Below are 15,863 nucleotides of genomic sequence, written 5' to 3'. Positions count from 1 at the left end.
TAATTTTTCTAAGTTGTCAACAATCTTTAGTGAAAACATTATCCTTCTGATCAGTCCAGTTGTCACTTTAGGCTTTAAGAAACAGCTATCAGTATATCCCACATCAGACAAGAATGGGACAACATTCCTCTCCCAAAACTCCAGCAGCTTTCCCCTCACCTCCCAGATGTTCACAGACTCTTAACCTGACTGGTAATCATGGATCTGTCCCTACTTTTTTAAATGTGTTACTGCCATCAAGTTCAAAATTAGTTTTTTATGTTCTATTGTGGATAGAATATGGGTTTATGATATTTGCAAATCATTGCATTCTGTTTTTATTTGGATTTTAAACAGTGCCCCAACTTTTTTGGAATAAGAATTATAGCCTAGTTACATTTTAGGGCACTTTCACATTAGGCCCAGTTGTTTTGAACTGTGCCACGGCATGATTCCTCCCCCTCCCCCTTCCCCTTCCCCCGCTGGCTTGCTTTCACACTAGCAACATCGAACTCTGCCCAGGCCCACTTGTGTATTAACTCTGAAACAGCAGGTGGCGGTATGCACGTAGCTGGTTTACAACCCTGCCAAGGAAGAGAAAGAAGAAGAAGATACCATGGCAACCACTGGGGTCATGACCTGAGTGAAGATTGTTTTTGTTTTGACCTGGCAAAAAGTCCGTCCTGCTGCCATGGATGATTTAAAATCACTTTTTAAGATGCCAGCAACATTGCTATTTGTAGCTGCACATCTACTACAGCTCAGAGGATTAAATGGGCTCGCGCTGCACAGATACAGCAGTTTTTGAGGTGACAGGAGATTTTTATTGCCTTTGCATCTCCTCTCACTGACTCCAACTTGTGTTCATCCGTAAGGTGAGTCACAACAGACCGTTTATTGGCTGGATTCTGATGATTTCCGCCCTTTATTGAGGAAAAATGTGAACAAACTGCCGCGCTGTTGAAGAAGTTTAGTTTTTACAATGACGTCATAAAGCTGATACAAAGCTCTGTCCCGTATCTGAGCACGGTTGCATTCTCATCTCATCCATGCCAGAGTCCACTTGAAGACCACCTCCCCAAGTGGGCCCGGGGCGCGGTACGTTTATATTCACACTACCCAAACGAACCAGACTTTGGGCTCAAGTGCACTCGGATCCAGGACCGAGCCCCTAGTGTGAAAGCACCCTTAATAAATGCTATCTGTTGCTGGAAAAAAATTGCCTCACTTTCCCTTTCACTTTTATCTCAAAAATTAATTGATAAACGAAAGAAAAAAAAGAACCCTGCATTTGTCTGCACAGCTTCTGTTTCTCTCCTGCTTCTTGAGGTGGCTGCACACCAGTGAAAGGTAAATCTGCAGTTGTGTCAATATACACAAAACTCAGCTAGTGAAGTGTCAGAGATGACAGCATTTAACTTGTAATAATGTAAAATGTATAGGAGGAAAGGGAAAGAACAACATCATGATGAAATGGAAGATAAAAACCCTGTGCTGTATTGTTTTCATTGAAATGGCTGTGCCTAATATCATATGCCCTTAAGTATGTCTCTGTGTTAGCATACTTTGATCATCATGCCTATTATTTTGTTATCAAGCTGCAAAATTACATATTTTGGGCTTTCAGCTAATTACTAGGGCTGAACAATTTTGCAGAATTATCTAACAGTGATTATTTTTGATAGATATTGCAAATAGGATGTGAATTGTTGTATTGAAGTGAATGATCATCTTTGCAATATGCTCATTTTTAACAAGAAAAACATTTACAAATAAGGTAGGAGGTTTTTTTTTTACTTTTATATAAAAAATGACATGAGTGTTTACATGACGTGTAGAGCATAACATCCCTGTTGCAAAAAAAAAAAAAACATGTATTAAACTGGTATTCTGACACACATTTCAGGTCAAAGAAAAATTGCATCTCCTAGGATTAGAAAAATGAACTAAAACTGTTCCAGTTTAATCTAAATTTTGATTAGTTGCCAAGCCTGAAACGAGACTGCAGGAAATAATGCAGTAATTTGGTTACTAGGTGGGGGCTTTTGAAGCCGATCAAATAAAGTTTAGATTGACCTAGAAACAGGAAAAGAGGTTGAGCTGAGGCGGGTCCTAAGCTTTCTGACAAACAGCTACATCATGCTAGCTTGAAGTCACATTAGCTATGCTGCTAGTTATGTCTTTTAAAAAGCAAAACAGATGAGTCAAATATCACAACCCATACAGTGTGTTTCCACTAACTATATTTTTTTAACCAGCCTGTAAACATGATTATTGTGCTTCAACAGCCAGCCTCCAACAGAAACTCCAAGACCTACACAAATCTCCCTCAGGAAGTGACTTAACAGCGCCACATTTCATGCTTTTTTGACTTTGACCTAGAGTTCTGAAATTTGGTGTGCAGATTCAGCTTTGAAAGATCCACAAGAAAAGTCTCCTGGAGCAAAACTCTCCAACAGGAATTTTGCCATTTTGAAAAAATAGGCAAAATTGTCAGTGTTTTGGGCCTTTTCCAGGAGTCATTCTGGATCGTAACAGTTCAAGAGGTTTGATCTGATCCACTTTTACTTTGGCGTAGAGCTAAACAAGTCATAGACAATGAAAAACGCTGGGGAAAATTTTTAATACTCGTAAGGCGAGGCTGCGGTGAGCCCTCAAATTTGCATATTCACAAACAAGAAGTTGTTTAAAACTCAGCTGTGCATTGTCCAATTGAAATCAAACTTCCTGTGTTTATGGAGAACATATTTATATAACTGTTTATAATTTTTATAGGTCTGGCACCTCCAAGTGGTGACAAGAAATGTCAAGGTTGACGGTGCAAGCTGCTGCTTAAAGTCCTTAAATGATATCCACTTCAAACGTGTCATAAAGGTCTAAAGAAGTGGATTTATGTCTATGCAAAAATCTGTGACTTTCCATGAGACGGTGTGGCCTCGGCAGGGCGATAAACAAAAAAGTGACCTTACTTTTGTAACACTCATAACTCTGGTATACATCTTTGTATCTTAGACAGATCTTGTGTGCTTGATTACAGTCCAGGCTGGAACACATTCATATTTAAAATTTTAAAAAATTGTGTAGCATCACCCTCTGTCCTGAATTTCACAGTCTGGCACATGGTTGGCCAAATCATACTGACATTTGTTCAGGAAGTACCCAGTTGACCTGACACATATTTTATGGTCAAAAGGCGTGGCCATGGTGATTTTTTTGTTCACCATCCAACAGGAAGTAGAATTTTCAGGGGCTTATGCTATGTTCACAACAATGAAGCTTACCTGAAATTTCTCATTAGTGTGCTGAGATGATTGTTACGACTTTTGGCTTAATGGCGCCCTCTGTAACTTTTCAAAAATCCAGCCTACCCAGAAGGGTTTCATTTAGGAATTTGAACATTTGTGGGCAGATGTGTCATGTCAGATGTACAAAAAAGCATTTTGAAACTATACTGTAAGTCAAACAGGAAGTCTGCCATTTTTATTTTTAATTTTATTTGAGCATTCATCCAAATCTTTTTATCTTTGGTATAAAGTAAGAAGAGGTGCTAGAGGTTAAAAGTTATTTGGCATTTATTTCATCAGTCAAAGTTTTTTGCACTTGCACATTGGCTACATTTTTTTTAACCCAGAGGTTGCGGCTTGGTGAGGAGTCAAAAACATTTGCTTACTAATTTAGTTTTTTTTTTGCTTTTCTCTGTATAACACAGCAATATAACAAGTAAAAGTCTAATGACAGTAATCTAGTAAATTGATGTTATTTTTCAAAACGTCTGTACCCATCTGACTTAAAATGTAATCATGGCTGATAATCTGTTGTGTATCACTCACCTCTCTCCACTCCTTAGTCCCCAGCCCTTGCACGTACAACACCACCACTGAGAGAAGACACAAATATACAGAGATTCAGTGTTACTTTTACAATTTTAAGGACATTTTCCTCCTAAAGACCAAAACATATGTATAGATAATCACAGAAACATCTCTGCTGTTGTAATTTGCAGGAAAATGTACCCTTATTTTCTTGTTTATCCGCTTTCATAATCACAGTGCTCATAAATAAGAAATATAACAGCTACCGGAAAAACACAGACAGACATAAAGACATGAAATGTTGCATAAGTGAGAAATAAATGAAGGCAGTAAAACCAAAGATTAGACTTTGATTGCACCTGCAAGGAATATATTGTGTTGCTGCTGCAGAAGAATAATCGGTCTACTGAAGGCAAAATTCAGCTGTTTAACTGATTCAGCTATGAAGCAGATAATAAATCCTCTCCACTATCTTCCTTTTCCTTTTAGCAAGAAGCTGACTTATTTATTCCAACAAAATAATCTCAATATATGAAGAAAATGGTGTGCCCTGTGGGCTCTTTTATTCAGAGCCTGACAAAAATGTAGAACGTTCCTTGGGGACTTTTTTAAATGTGTTTTGTTCAGTGCTACTCATCAACCTGAATTATGTGAGATGCTGAGGTATAAATGTTCAGTAAATCTCAGTGCATTTGCAAAGACACTGCTTTCATGTCCTGCACTGTTTGTAGTACAGTACCATGCAGTTTGTATTCTCTCTTATCCATTGATCAATGAAGGGTTTGAAGTCTGATAGTGATTTCATTTTAAGGTAAAGAGAGACAGTGATGGTCTATATGATGAGAGCACAGAGCATTTTTGTCTGCAGACTTAATGAGTGCCCTATGAAGGGTTAAAGCTAAAAATTCAAGAGTAGAAAAACTCAGATATCTCAGGCAGCTCTGTTCTAAGACAACACAAGAGTGATCTACTATCACTAAAGTTGGACCTGCATATAATTTTGGCAGTTTTTTTAATTTTAGTATTAATTTTAGTCTATGGATGAAATGTCTTTAACTTTTAGTCACATTTTAGTCATTCCTATCTTTTTTAGTTTTAGTATATTTTAGTTGACGAAAAATCAAAACATTTTAGTCTAGTTTCAGTCCATAGAAAATGTCCTCATATTTTAGTCTTTACTTTTAGTCCAAGCATTTATTTTCTTGCCTAAATCTGATACCAAATCATGGTAGTGAGTTCTCTGCACTCTGCCAAACCTGGGTCCCTGCTTTCTACAGATGAGAAACAGAAGAGATACAGATGCATTGTTTTTTGACAGAGAAATATCATGGATTTTGAATGTCTGATGAAAACTACATTACATTTTAGTCACCTAAATCTTGATGAAATCTAAACTTAGTTTTTGTCAGTTTTAGTCTTCACAGACCTAATTTTGTTAGTTTTAGTCTAGTTTTTGACATGAAAAAAAAGGCTGTTGATGAACAGTTTTAGTCATAGTTTTAGTCGAGGAAATTAACACTGGTATTATTAGGAGTACCACTTTACAGTAAGAGGTTATGGGCAGCATGAAGGAGCAGCATGTCGGCACTTTACAGCGGTAGCTACAAACTCACACACATAAACTCAGGAGCTTTCAGTGTCAGACCGCTGTTCTTCAGCTGACAGCTCAGCTGGTCGTCTAAACTCTCAGGGACTCTTTAGGACTCCTCAAGGTTAAAGCAGAGCATCACTTTTACTAAGACCAGTCTCAAGGAACTAATAATATGAGAATATAAGACAGTTTACAGTTTTTGAATCTATTTCTGCTTTCGGCCTGCCTTTAGAATAATCCAGCGTTTACAGAGAGACTGACTGACTGCAGAAATGAAGAGGAGGAAATGGCATGAAGAGTTTGGTTTAGTGACGTTGGGTTTTTTTGTGCCTGTACAGACCTTCATTGTTTTTTTGCTTTTACTCGCTCTCTCTAGCTCCTTCTGCCATTCTTTTCCTGTTTACTCTTTCCACTCTTCCTCCTCCTCTTGTCTCCCATACCACTCTGCTTATTTTATCCACTTCATTACTTCAACTCACTTCTCTCCTTTTCTGTATCCTCTCTACCTGCTTTTAACCTGCCCCCCCTTCTCTAATACCCTTCCCACCAGTGTTTTACCTCTCCTCTTTCTGCTTTATCTTACTTTCATCTCCTTATCCCTGCTCTTCTGCTCTCCTTTCTTCTTTCATAAAAACCTACTTCTTCTCTCATCTCTATTTGTCTTCTATTTCCTTCCCTCCTCCTCTCATTCTCATGAAAGTATCAGAGGAGTCTCATAGAGGAGCATGGGAAAGGCAGTCAATGCAGAGAAAGCTTCATGTTTCTGCTTCAGCAGGACAGGAGGGCAGGAGACCAGGACGACCCAGCCTCTGCTGGGACCCCTTATATCCCGATTCTCTCTGCTCTGCTCTTCAAAGGAGGGAAAAAAGGAAGAGGAAGAAAAACAAGGTCAAGCTAAATTAATAAATATGGTAACAGAGAAAAAGAGGCAAGAGGTCGAGAGTTTAGAGACGGTCGACTAACTGATCCCATTTGGTGGAAAAACACAGAGTGAAACATTGATGGGCACCGCAGAGAGAGAAACAAGCCTCCGTCCATTTCACTGAAGACATGTGCACTATAAATGTTCTTTAGTTATGGAAACAGCAGTCCTAAAACATTAACGCTGTATATGACGGTTCTGCACCTAGATATCTAATCTAAGAACTATGTACAGGGCAGTGTGGGTGTCATCATGTTCTTGATCCTCCTCATACATGTTTGGTGTCTTCTTTGGTTTTGTTAACATGTCATCACCACCGGCTACATCCCCTCTTTTCTTGCCAGAGCATATAGCTATCCACATGAAGTTGCTTGGCTTTACAACACCCTTTATCATGACATCTCACTGTATTATTTCTGTGGGCCCCATGCAAAGGCAGTTGTCCTCAAAGCCGTTGAAATCTACCATCATAAGCAGGATTATAGTCTGTTCTGGCAGATGTAGGGTTTCAGATCCCTTGATCTTCCTGAAAGCTCCTGAGTCCCCATGTCTCTTAGGTTCCTCTGGATCGTTGGTGTGGATGACCTGCTGCCATGGACCCATCAGTCTGCAACTACTATGACGTATCAGCCTTCCATCTGTTATTATTCCAGTGTTAAAAGTTACATTACATGTGTTCAGTATCACAACCTTCTGTTTTTTGTAAGACATGGTAATTATGCTAATTCTTCACATATTCCTACCATCAGTACTGACTGCACACCAGATAGACTGATTCATATATCCCTTAAACATTCTATCATTACAGGCCAATTAAAGTGACAAAGACATAAAGACGCACTGTTTAAAGACTATGTCTGGAAGGTTCAATCACTGGTTAATAGGTATTCCTGGCTACCATAACACCATGAAGACAAAGGACGCTCCAAGCAATTTAGAGCAGTCTTAATTTTGGCAGTTATTTTTAATGTTAGTCTTAGTTTTAGTCTTTAAATGAAATGCATTTTAGTTTTAGTCACATTTTAGTCATTTCTATTTTTTAGTTTAAGTCTAGCTGTAGTCGATGAAAACTTAAAACATTTTAGTCTTTAGTCTTTTGGTCCAAGCATTTATTTTCTTGCCTAAATCTGGTAAGTTCTTTGCACTCTGCCATACCTGGGTCCCTGCTTTCTACAGCTGAGAGGCACAATAGATACACATGCATTGTTTTTTGACAGATTTACCCACAGCGGGGAAATATCATGGATTTTAAATGTCACTACATTACATTTTAGTCTCGTTTTAGTCATCTTGATGAAAACTAAACTTAGTTTTTGTCAGTTTTAGTCATCACAGATCTATTTTTGTTCATCTTGGTCTAGTTTTTGTCATGTCATATTCTTTTTTTAAGTTGACAGTTCCTGACATACAAAGGCCATCATAGTCTGCTTATCTGAGTTCTAGAGAAAACCAACAAAGTCCACTTTCAAAAGAGTTCATCTGACACAGCTGATTTGAACAGATTAGATGTAGAATGATAAACTAATTTAGGAGCATTATGGGCGGATATGAGTGAGTTTTCTGTTGGAAAACTTCAGAGCAGCAGTCAGGTCTTTGAGCCTTTTTATTGTGGCAGCAAAGATTAGTGTGATGGATTATGGATGTGAGGAGAGACCCATCAGGGGGAGCTTTGCCTGGTCAGCGCTGCCCCCCTAAAGGATGTGAGCAGATGATAGCTGGAATCAAAAATCTGATCTCACAGACATTTCCACAGATATGAAGGCACGACAGCCTGCTGGGACTGCAAATACAGACAGGCCGTTTGGTCGGATTCTTTAGTCAACCATCACAGTGTCATCTAGGGCAGTGGATCTCAACCTTTTCAGCCCAGGACCCCAAAAAATAAAGGTGCAAGAGACTGGGGACCCCCACTGTACCTGACGGTGGTTGAACACAGCCATGCACATTCTAGAACAGTCATGTGAAGACAAGGCCGCCCATAAGGGGGGATAAAGGGGAGAGCTTTAACCTGAAAAACAACCACTCTTACCAGAGAAGTATATTTTTTATCCATTTGTGTGGTAGACAGCCTTCTTAAAAATGGGTTCAAATCTGTTGAGTTAAAAACAGAAATAATGGGTTGGAATATGGATAAGTAGTTTAATAATGGCAAAAAATTGTGAAAAAGGTGGTGAAATTGGAATTTAAAAGTAGCAGACAATGGGTAGAAGTGGCAAAAATTTGATAAAATTGGCAAAAAATAAGCAAAAAGTGGCAAAAATTGTTTAAAGTGGCAGAAATGGGCATAGACAGTGGTAAGGGGATTTAAAAAGTGGCTTAAATGAAATTAAATTGGCATAAATGGTTGAAAAATTTGGTGAAATGGGATGAAAACTGATATAAACTGGCAAAAAGAGTTAACAAAAACAGAAAAATGGGTAGCAATAGGCAGAAATGGGTTAAACTGGCAAAAAAGAGCATATCAAATAATGTAATGTGGTTGAAATGGGCAAAAAAATGGGGCAATAATGGATCAACAGAGGCAATAACATGTGTAAAGTGGCAAGACTTGTTTAGAAGTGTCATAAACAGGCAGATAAAAAGTGTTGGAAAGGGTATGAAATGGGGAAAAAATGGTTTCAAGTGACAAAAATGTGTTAAAATTGGCAAAATTGGTGGGGAAAAGTGATAAAAAACAGGTTAAAATTTAGCAAAATTGGCGTAAAGTGGCAACAGTGTTATTTAGAAAATATTCTTAGTTTTTAAGAGCATCTTGCAACCCCCTCTCAGTGTCTCGCGACCCCCATGGGGGTCCCGACCCCAATGTTGAGAAACACTGATCTAGGGTTACAGGGTCACTGTTACATAGACAATCCTTCCCTTAATAAAGACAACGTTTTTGTTGCAAGCAGGCAAAAATTTAAGAAATATTAACCACTTTACTCTGAAAAACCCTGTTGTTCAGACTTTGTGATCTTGATGACCTTCATTGAAGGGCTGCTATAAACCTGTTTCAGTTACCAGGGTCATCATAATAACAATCATACCATCATCAGAAAATCATCAGACAACCATCAGTCTCCTACAACCTCCCAATCAGACACTCAGTTCCTTCAGTCTTCTCAATCAGCCACACCAGCTGATCATTCTCTACTACTTCCATTTGACCTCAACTGGCGTCTTCATCATTGAGTCAAAGCTCGTCAGGTTTGCTTTGCTCTAACTATGGATCAGTGGATCTATGGATCTACCTTACATCCTCGGTTTTGGATTGGGGCTGTTGCAAAAGCATTGTTTAGACAAGGGGGCTCTTGGGTAAGGGGGTTGAGTAACACTGCTCTACAGAATGAACAGGCACAAATTCCTCCAGAAACACTCCAAAATGTTGTAGAAAGCCATCCAAGAAGAGTGGAGGCTGTTATGGCTGCACAAGGGGGGCCAACTCCATATTGAAGTACATGTATTTGGATATAATGTCATCACAGTCCTTGTCTCTGGAGTATTGATCAGGATACCTTTGTCCATATAGTGTAGGTCTGACAGGGGAAAAAAAGCATGTGAAAAATGGGAACAATGAAATTAATGCACTAATTACTGACCTTAATTAATCCTAATAGATGTAATGCTGACAGTCCTTAAAATAAGTATGGGAATTATTATCAATCCAAGCATCTGTTGCATGTTAGTCTGTTTACTTCTGTAGGTGTGTTTAAGTCTTAATCATGCACAAAGGAGAACATAAAAATTAACAGAAGCAAAAACTTTCCATCTCTCAGCCGTCAGTACCGTTAAAAACTGAATTTAAACCTTTAAAAACTGCACTGATATTTGGGACACAGAGCATTTGAAGAAAGTCCAAAAAATGACTAAATAATAAGAAAAAAGAAAAAGTCAATGTGTTGCAGATCATTTCAGCTGCAGGGGTCAAAGGGTTGTAACAAATGGAACATCCTTTAAACTCTAGAAAAACACACCAAGCCCTGAATTATGAATGAAGTACCAGATTTCTGTTTTCTCTGAATCAGTCCTCACCTGACCTCTAACATCCATTCATTTATCATTAGTCATTCTGTACAGGATCAATAGAGACTGTTAGCATGTATTGACCCTCTCATCTTATCTTCGGCTGAGGATCTACCTCATGAGCAGGTAGAGTCATTTATCAGCGGCTGTCAGTGCTGTGTGACATTATCCGTAGGTATCGACCCCGTCCTGTTGTGGCCGGACGCCTGGGTCAGATAGAGGCCTCTAACCGGGGACATGAAAGAGCCGAGGGGGCATCGTGGTTGCAGCCAGCCCAGCTTCCAGCGTACCCCCGGTGGGGAGGAAGGGTTTGAAGTTCAGGACTCCTCTGACACAATCATTACCCTCCATCATGGCTCTCCACCTCCACCCGGCCCAGGAAGAAAGAGTAATCTATCAGCTGCGTCGATAAAGGGCCCCTGGCCTGCTGCCTGGCTGTGTGGAGGAACGTGTGTGTTTTTTTTTTTTACTTCGCTGTCCTTACCTGACTGAGGAAAAAATAAATATGTGGCTACATTTCTTTATGATCCTTTAAATCCTTAACTACATAAGAAAAACCAGATTATCGTCACTGTTTTTTATTGTCTACTAAATGTGCTGATGCTCATGGATGCATATCAGACCAGTATAGGATATCGAATTTTTCCTGTTAGCATGAGGAAAACCTTCCTGCCTGCCTGGTCGTGTCATTTTAAAAACCCTTTCAAATATTAGTAAGTAATGTTGGAATCAGTTGAGATTCATTTTTCTCTTATAGGGTCACTTTTTTGCAAAAGCAGAAGACTTAGTGGGGGATCTGTGCTTCAAATGAGTTTTATATAAATATTGTCAGTAGTAAGAAGAAGAAACTTTATCAAGCTGGAGTCTTTGAACAGAATCCAAATATTCAGACTGAAATGAAATTAAAAAATCCCTATTTACATGGGGTTGGTATTACCTGGGGACCTCTGGTATTATGGGAATTACCCCCTGATGTAAGTGTTTGGTGTGATGCATTTGCATGGGATTAAACAAACTCTGTAATATACACTACTGACATTTCTGACTGGAAATGCTAACCAGCAGTCATGAACTAACCTTACAAAGCTGTAACCTGACACGTCAGATGGATGTGTTTCACACATCCATCTGGAAAAGCTTCAATAGGATATGTCTGAGAAAAGACAGAGGCTTTGAAAAAACTCGGAGTGTGATTGGATGAACGTTCTGTCTGTCACATCTCTACGGGCCAATCAGAGCAACAAAACACATGATGAAGCCACTATCGAGCTGCGCATGCGCAGCTACGCAAAACATGGCGACAAGAGACATGTAAGTACTCGACTTTTGTCGTTTTTGAGAAGAAAACAACTCACTGCTGTTCTTTGTTCTTCTTTTAACAAAGAAATGTCAAGTTCTGATAAAACTGGCGCTTTAGCAGCATCTACTCTCATCTCTTCCTCCATAACTGCACCAGCTCTTGCTGCTGTTTGTTTACGTCACGACTCTGCTGCGCCTGAAAGTACTGCCCCTCGTCGCTGATTGGTCCTGTCACTTTCTAAGCCCAAACGGTTCAGATGGGAGCTTTGCAAGATGGATTCACCAGTGAAAAACAAGGAAACGGGCGTATCCATCTGCTTTGCAAGGTTAGCAAAGCTGATGAATTTACCAGAACCTATCGTTGTCATCAGGCAAATCCATCTTGAAAAGCTCCAGTCCACAACGTTTGTGACAAACTGAACAGTATTTGGACCAATCAGCATCATTTGAAGAGGATGAGGCGGTAGCTACAGGTGGAGTTTAGTTGTACTCAAAGCTGTTAGCAATGGCTGCCAATAATTAGCTCAGATATAGCTCTAGTATAGCATCAATTTTACCAGAACTGGACTGCATTTCTGCATGAAATAAAGAACAAAAACAACACTAGAACTTTCCATGATGGGAAAGATGTTTTGGCTCTTCTACTGACCTGCTTAGAGTTGAGTTTGCAATCGTTACAGCATAGTGGCTAGCTATACTGTGAATGGTCATCTACAATAGCTGCTAGTGGAGTGATCAACTCAGACTTAGCCACAGCAGCAGTTTTGTCAGAACTAAACATTTCTTTATTAAAACAGGGGCAGAGATCAACCCTGACAGCTTTTCATAACTGAAAACATGTTTTCACTCTTCTCCCACTCTGCTTCAGCATAATTTTGTGATTGTTACATTGGGGTTTTCTAGTGTATCCAATGGCTGTTGTTGCAGTAGCTGTTAGCTCAGATGCAGCTTTAGTAAAGTAGCAGTTTAATGGTAACTGGACCACATTTCTTTTAAAACAAGAGCAAAGAGCGGCACCACAAGCTTGCCTTGGCAGGGAAGATGTTTTTGCACGTCTCCCAACTGGCCTTGATGTCAATTTTATTCTCCAAGTGTTAGGGGCCAGAGCACTAGAGTTTTTAAGCCTAGCCGTGACTGGCTCAACGGTTCCAACCTCATCATCTTCACTGTCCTCATCTTCAACTGCCTGAGACACCAGACAAACACTAGAAGATGTGTCACAAACATAATAAGGTTTCAAAAGATTAATATGACAAAGACCCGACTTTAGTCTACGATCAGGAGTTTCCACTACATAGTTACAGTCACCTATGCTTTTGAGGATCTTGTACGGACTGTAGAACTTCACTCCCAACTTCTCTCCACCCATGGGCAACAACACAAGAACCTGATCTCCAGGCTTAAAGGTACACCTGACAGCTTTCTTGTTGTACTGAGCTTTTATTTAACTTTTTGCAGCCTGCAGATTACTCTGGGTCAAGTCACAAGCTGTATGTAACCAGTCCTGAAAAGACGCAACATACTGCAGCACTCCGCCTGGAGTCTCTGCTGACCCCTCAGCACGCAACAGCTGCTCTTTGACCATTTTCAAAGGTCCTCTTACCGGATGTCCATAGATAAGCTTAAAGGGGCTAAAACCAGTAGCCTCGTTCACCTCGTTCAAGTGAAGCAAAGCCTAACATAACAGGAAGAGGACAAAGAGGCACAACGGGAATCGTCTGATTCGGTTTGCCCGTCACCTGACAAGCATGACAACTGCAACAAAATGAAACAATGTCCTTATGCATCTGAGGCCAATAAAAATGCCTACCAACCTTCTCATGAGTTCTACAGATGCCTAAATGACCTGGCATCAACACCTCATGAGCCAAACACAGGACTTCCTGCCGAAAGGTCTTTGGCAACACAATCTGAGTCATAACAGCCCATGACCCATCTGCTGACGCCATTTTCACAACAAAACTCTTTCTTGGAGATAGAAACCTTCAGCTGCTCCCTTCAGGTCTTCCACTGAACCAGCAGTTTTCCTCAAAGATGCTAAGGAGGGATCTTTTTCCTGCTCTGAAATAAGAGCTTCACAAGAAAACTGAGAAAACAAGGGGACACTCAAAGTCTCTGGGACCTCAAAGGGTTCCTCACTCACGACAGGTGTGACACAAACTCGGGTACCAGCTAAATCATTACCCAACACAAAAGTCACCCCTTTGATGGGAAGGTCTGGAACAACACCCACAACCACTGCCTGCATGAATCGCAGCGCGCATTTTATGTCTGCAGACTTCAGGGAATTTCATAAACTTACAACTCATAAACCTTTCAGACATCCTCAGACCCCTGTGGGAATGATGGACCTTTATTCTTGCTATAATGTGAAATATTACATTCATGCATAAAATAGAGGATTTTAAAATAATTAAGTGTCCCTTTACTTTAATGACAACTTGGAGAATAGAAAAAACTACAATGAAAGAAATAAAGTGTTGGCACCAAAAAAATCCTGGTTAAGGATCCCTAAAATCCTAAATATGGCATAATCTCATGGCATTATTTAACTTCCTTTTCCTTGTAACTTTAAGAAATGTAAACTGTCATCAGAACTTCACCGCACTTTGTAAAATATATTTTCTTTAGAAAACCTGTCAATATCAATTTTTAATAGAGAAACAGTTCATTTAAGGGACCCTGCTTCTTTTCTCATTTGTCTAGTACTACATCTCTTGAAAAAGCAAAAGTGATTGATTTTAAAAAATGCTATATTTCTTATTAAAGTACTGGATTAATCATCAGAAGAATCGATAGAGTACTCGACTACAAAAAGAATCTATTACTGCAGCCCTACACTGGACCCTTCACAACATTAGACTCCAAAAACACTTTATGCAAAGGGGCACTAACAAAACCATCCCCAATCCCTTTTACTGGGGTAGACATTCAAATAGGTGTTAGACGAAAGACTCAAAACACCTTTCAACAACAAGGAACGATTGGCACCTGTGTCCCTTAAAGTGTTTACAGGGACCCTTTCACCCTGAGGTGTACATGCAACAGAACCTTTAGAAACAAAGCCTTCAAACCCTTCAGTTACTTGGCTGGATGCCATGTTCAAACTGCCAACCTCACCAGAAATAACCTGAGGTTGGGCTCCAATCAAACCAACAATGTTTGCCTCACCCAGTTTCTTTTTAAGACTGAGACAGTTGGACTTCATATGACCAGGTTTTTTACAATAATGACAGATTATGTCATTCCTAGGGAAGTGTGATTTTTCAAACCTTTTACCTGGTCCTTGAGACTGAACCAAAGTGGGAGGGGGTTTAGCCATGTTGGCCTCAGCAGGCCTGTCTGAAGGCACCTGTTCACCGGGCTTACCCTTCCACAGCACATCTCTGTGTGTTAACTCGTAGGAGTCGGCAGCCATAGCAGCTTTCCTAAGATCACACACACACATCCAGCTCATTCAGATGAATTTCAGTCTGTCGAGGTAAGCTAGTTTTAAACTGCTCTACCAAAATAAGTTGTCTTAACTCCTGGAAGTTATAAGTCTTGGTGCCTGCAAACCACCAGTCCAACACAACTTCCTGATGACGAGCTAAATCAAGGAAGGAGTCACCAGGTTTCCTCCGCAGAGATCTAAAAGTCTGCCGGTAAGCCTCAGGAGCCTCATATGCAGCTAAAACCACTTTCCTGGCAGCTTCTTAGTCTCTGCTGTCATTTACGCCCAAAGCTGCATAAGCTTCCTGAGCTTTACCCTCTTAAACACTCTGGACCAACAACGTCCACTTAGCCTGAGGCCGATCAAGCTCCACGGCAATTTTCTCAAAAGCATCAAAGAAAGACCCCTCATCATCAGGGTTAAACTTCGGCATGAGCTTCAACCAGCTTGAAATGTCAAGACAGGTGTCATGTTTACGCTGTAAGGCGGTACGGTTAGCTTTAAGCTTTTCTTGCTCTAAAGCTATTTTAGCGAACTCAAGCGTCTGCTCCTGTTCTTTTGCTCTTACCTTAGCAAATTCAAGTTGCCGGGGGGCGTGTCGGTCACGTGACTGACAAAGACCGATGTGCCTCTTTATACAAAATGATGTTTGGTTGTAACTAGCTGTCTAAAGCCGCTTCTGTCTGATATAAAGCGTAAAAATGCTCACAGATCCCGGACAAGAGCCCCCAAGTATGTTACGGGCTAAACCCCGGGTAAGTAAACGATGTCAAAACTCTAGCCCTGGCATCCAGTGTATTACACACACACAAGCTGACACACAAG

The 15,863-nt window shown here is 40.1% G+C and overlaps 1 protein-coding gene across 1 annotated transcript in view; it reads right to left on the bottom strand.

The window, feature by feature from the left end:
- Positions 1-15,863, bottom strand: part of LOC121506932 (copine-9-like) — a 330,340-nt gene that overhangs the window by 268,021 nt on the left and 46,456 nt on the right. Inside the window, exon 3 of the mRNA XM_041782988.1 lies at positions 3,810-3,856. Coding sequence (XP_041638922.1) covers positions 3,810-3,856 — 47 coding nt within the window. The remainder of the gene's footprint in view (positions 1-3,809; positions 3,857-15,863) is intronic.

Source organism: Cheilinus undulatus, linkage group 3 (genome assembly GCF_018320785.1).
Source record: "Cheilinus undulatus linkage group 3, ASM1832078v1, whole genome shotgun sequence".
Classification (NCBI taxonomy): domain Eukaryota; kingdom Metazoa; phylum Chordata; class Actinopteri; order Labriformes; family Labridae; genus Cheilinus; species Cheilinus undulatus.
Note: the sequence above shows the minus strand (reverse complement) of the source record. Positions and strands in the feature narration are given on the sequence as shown.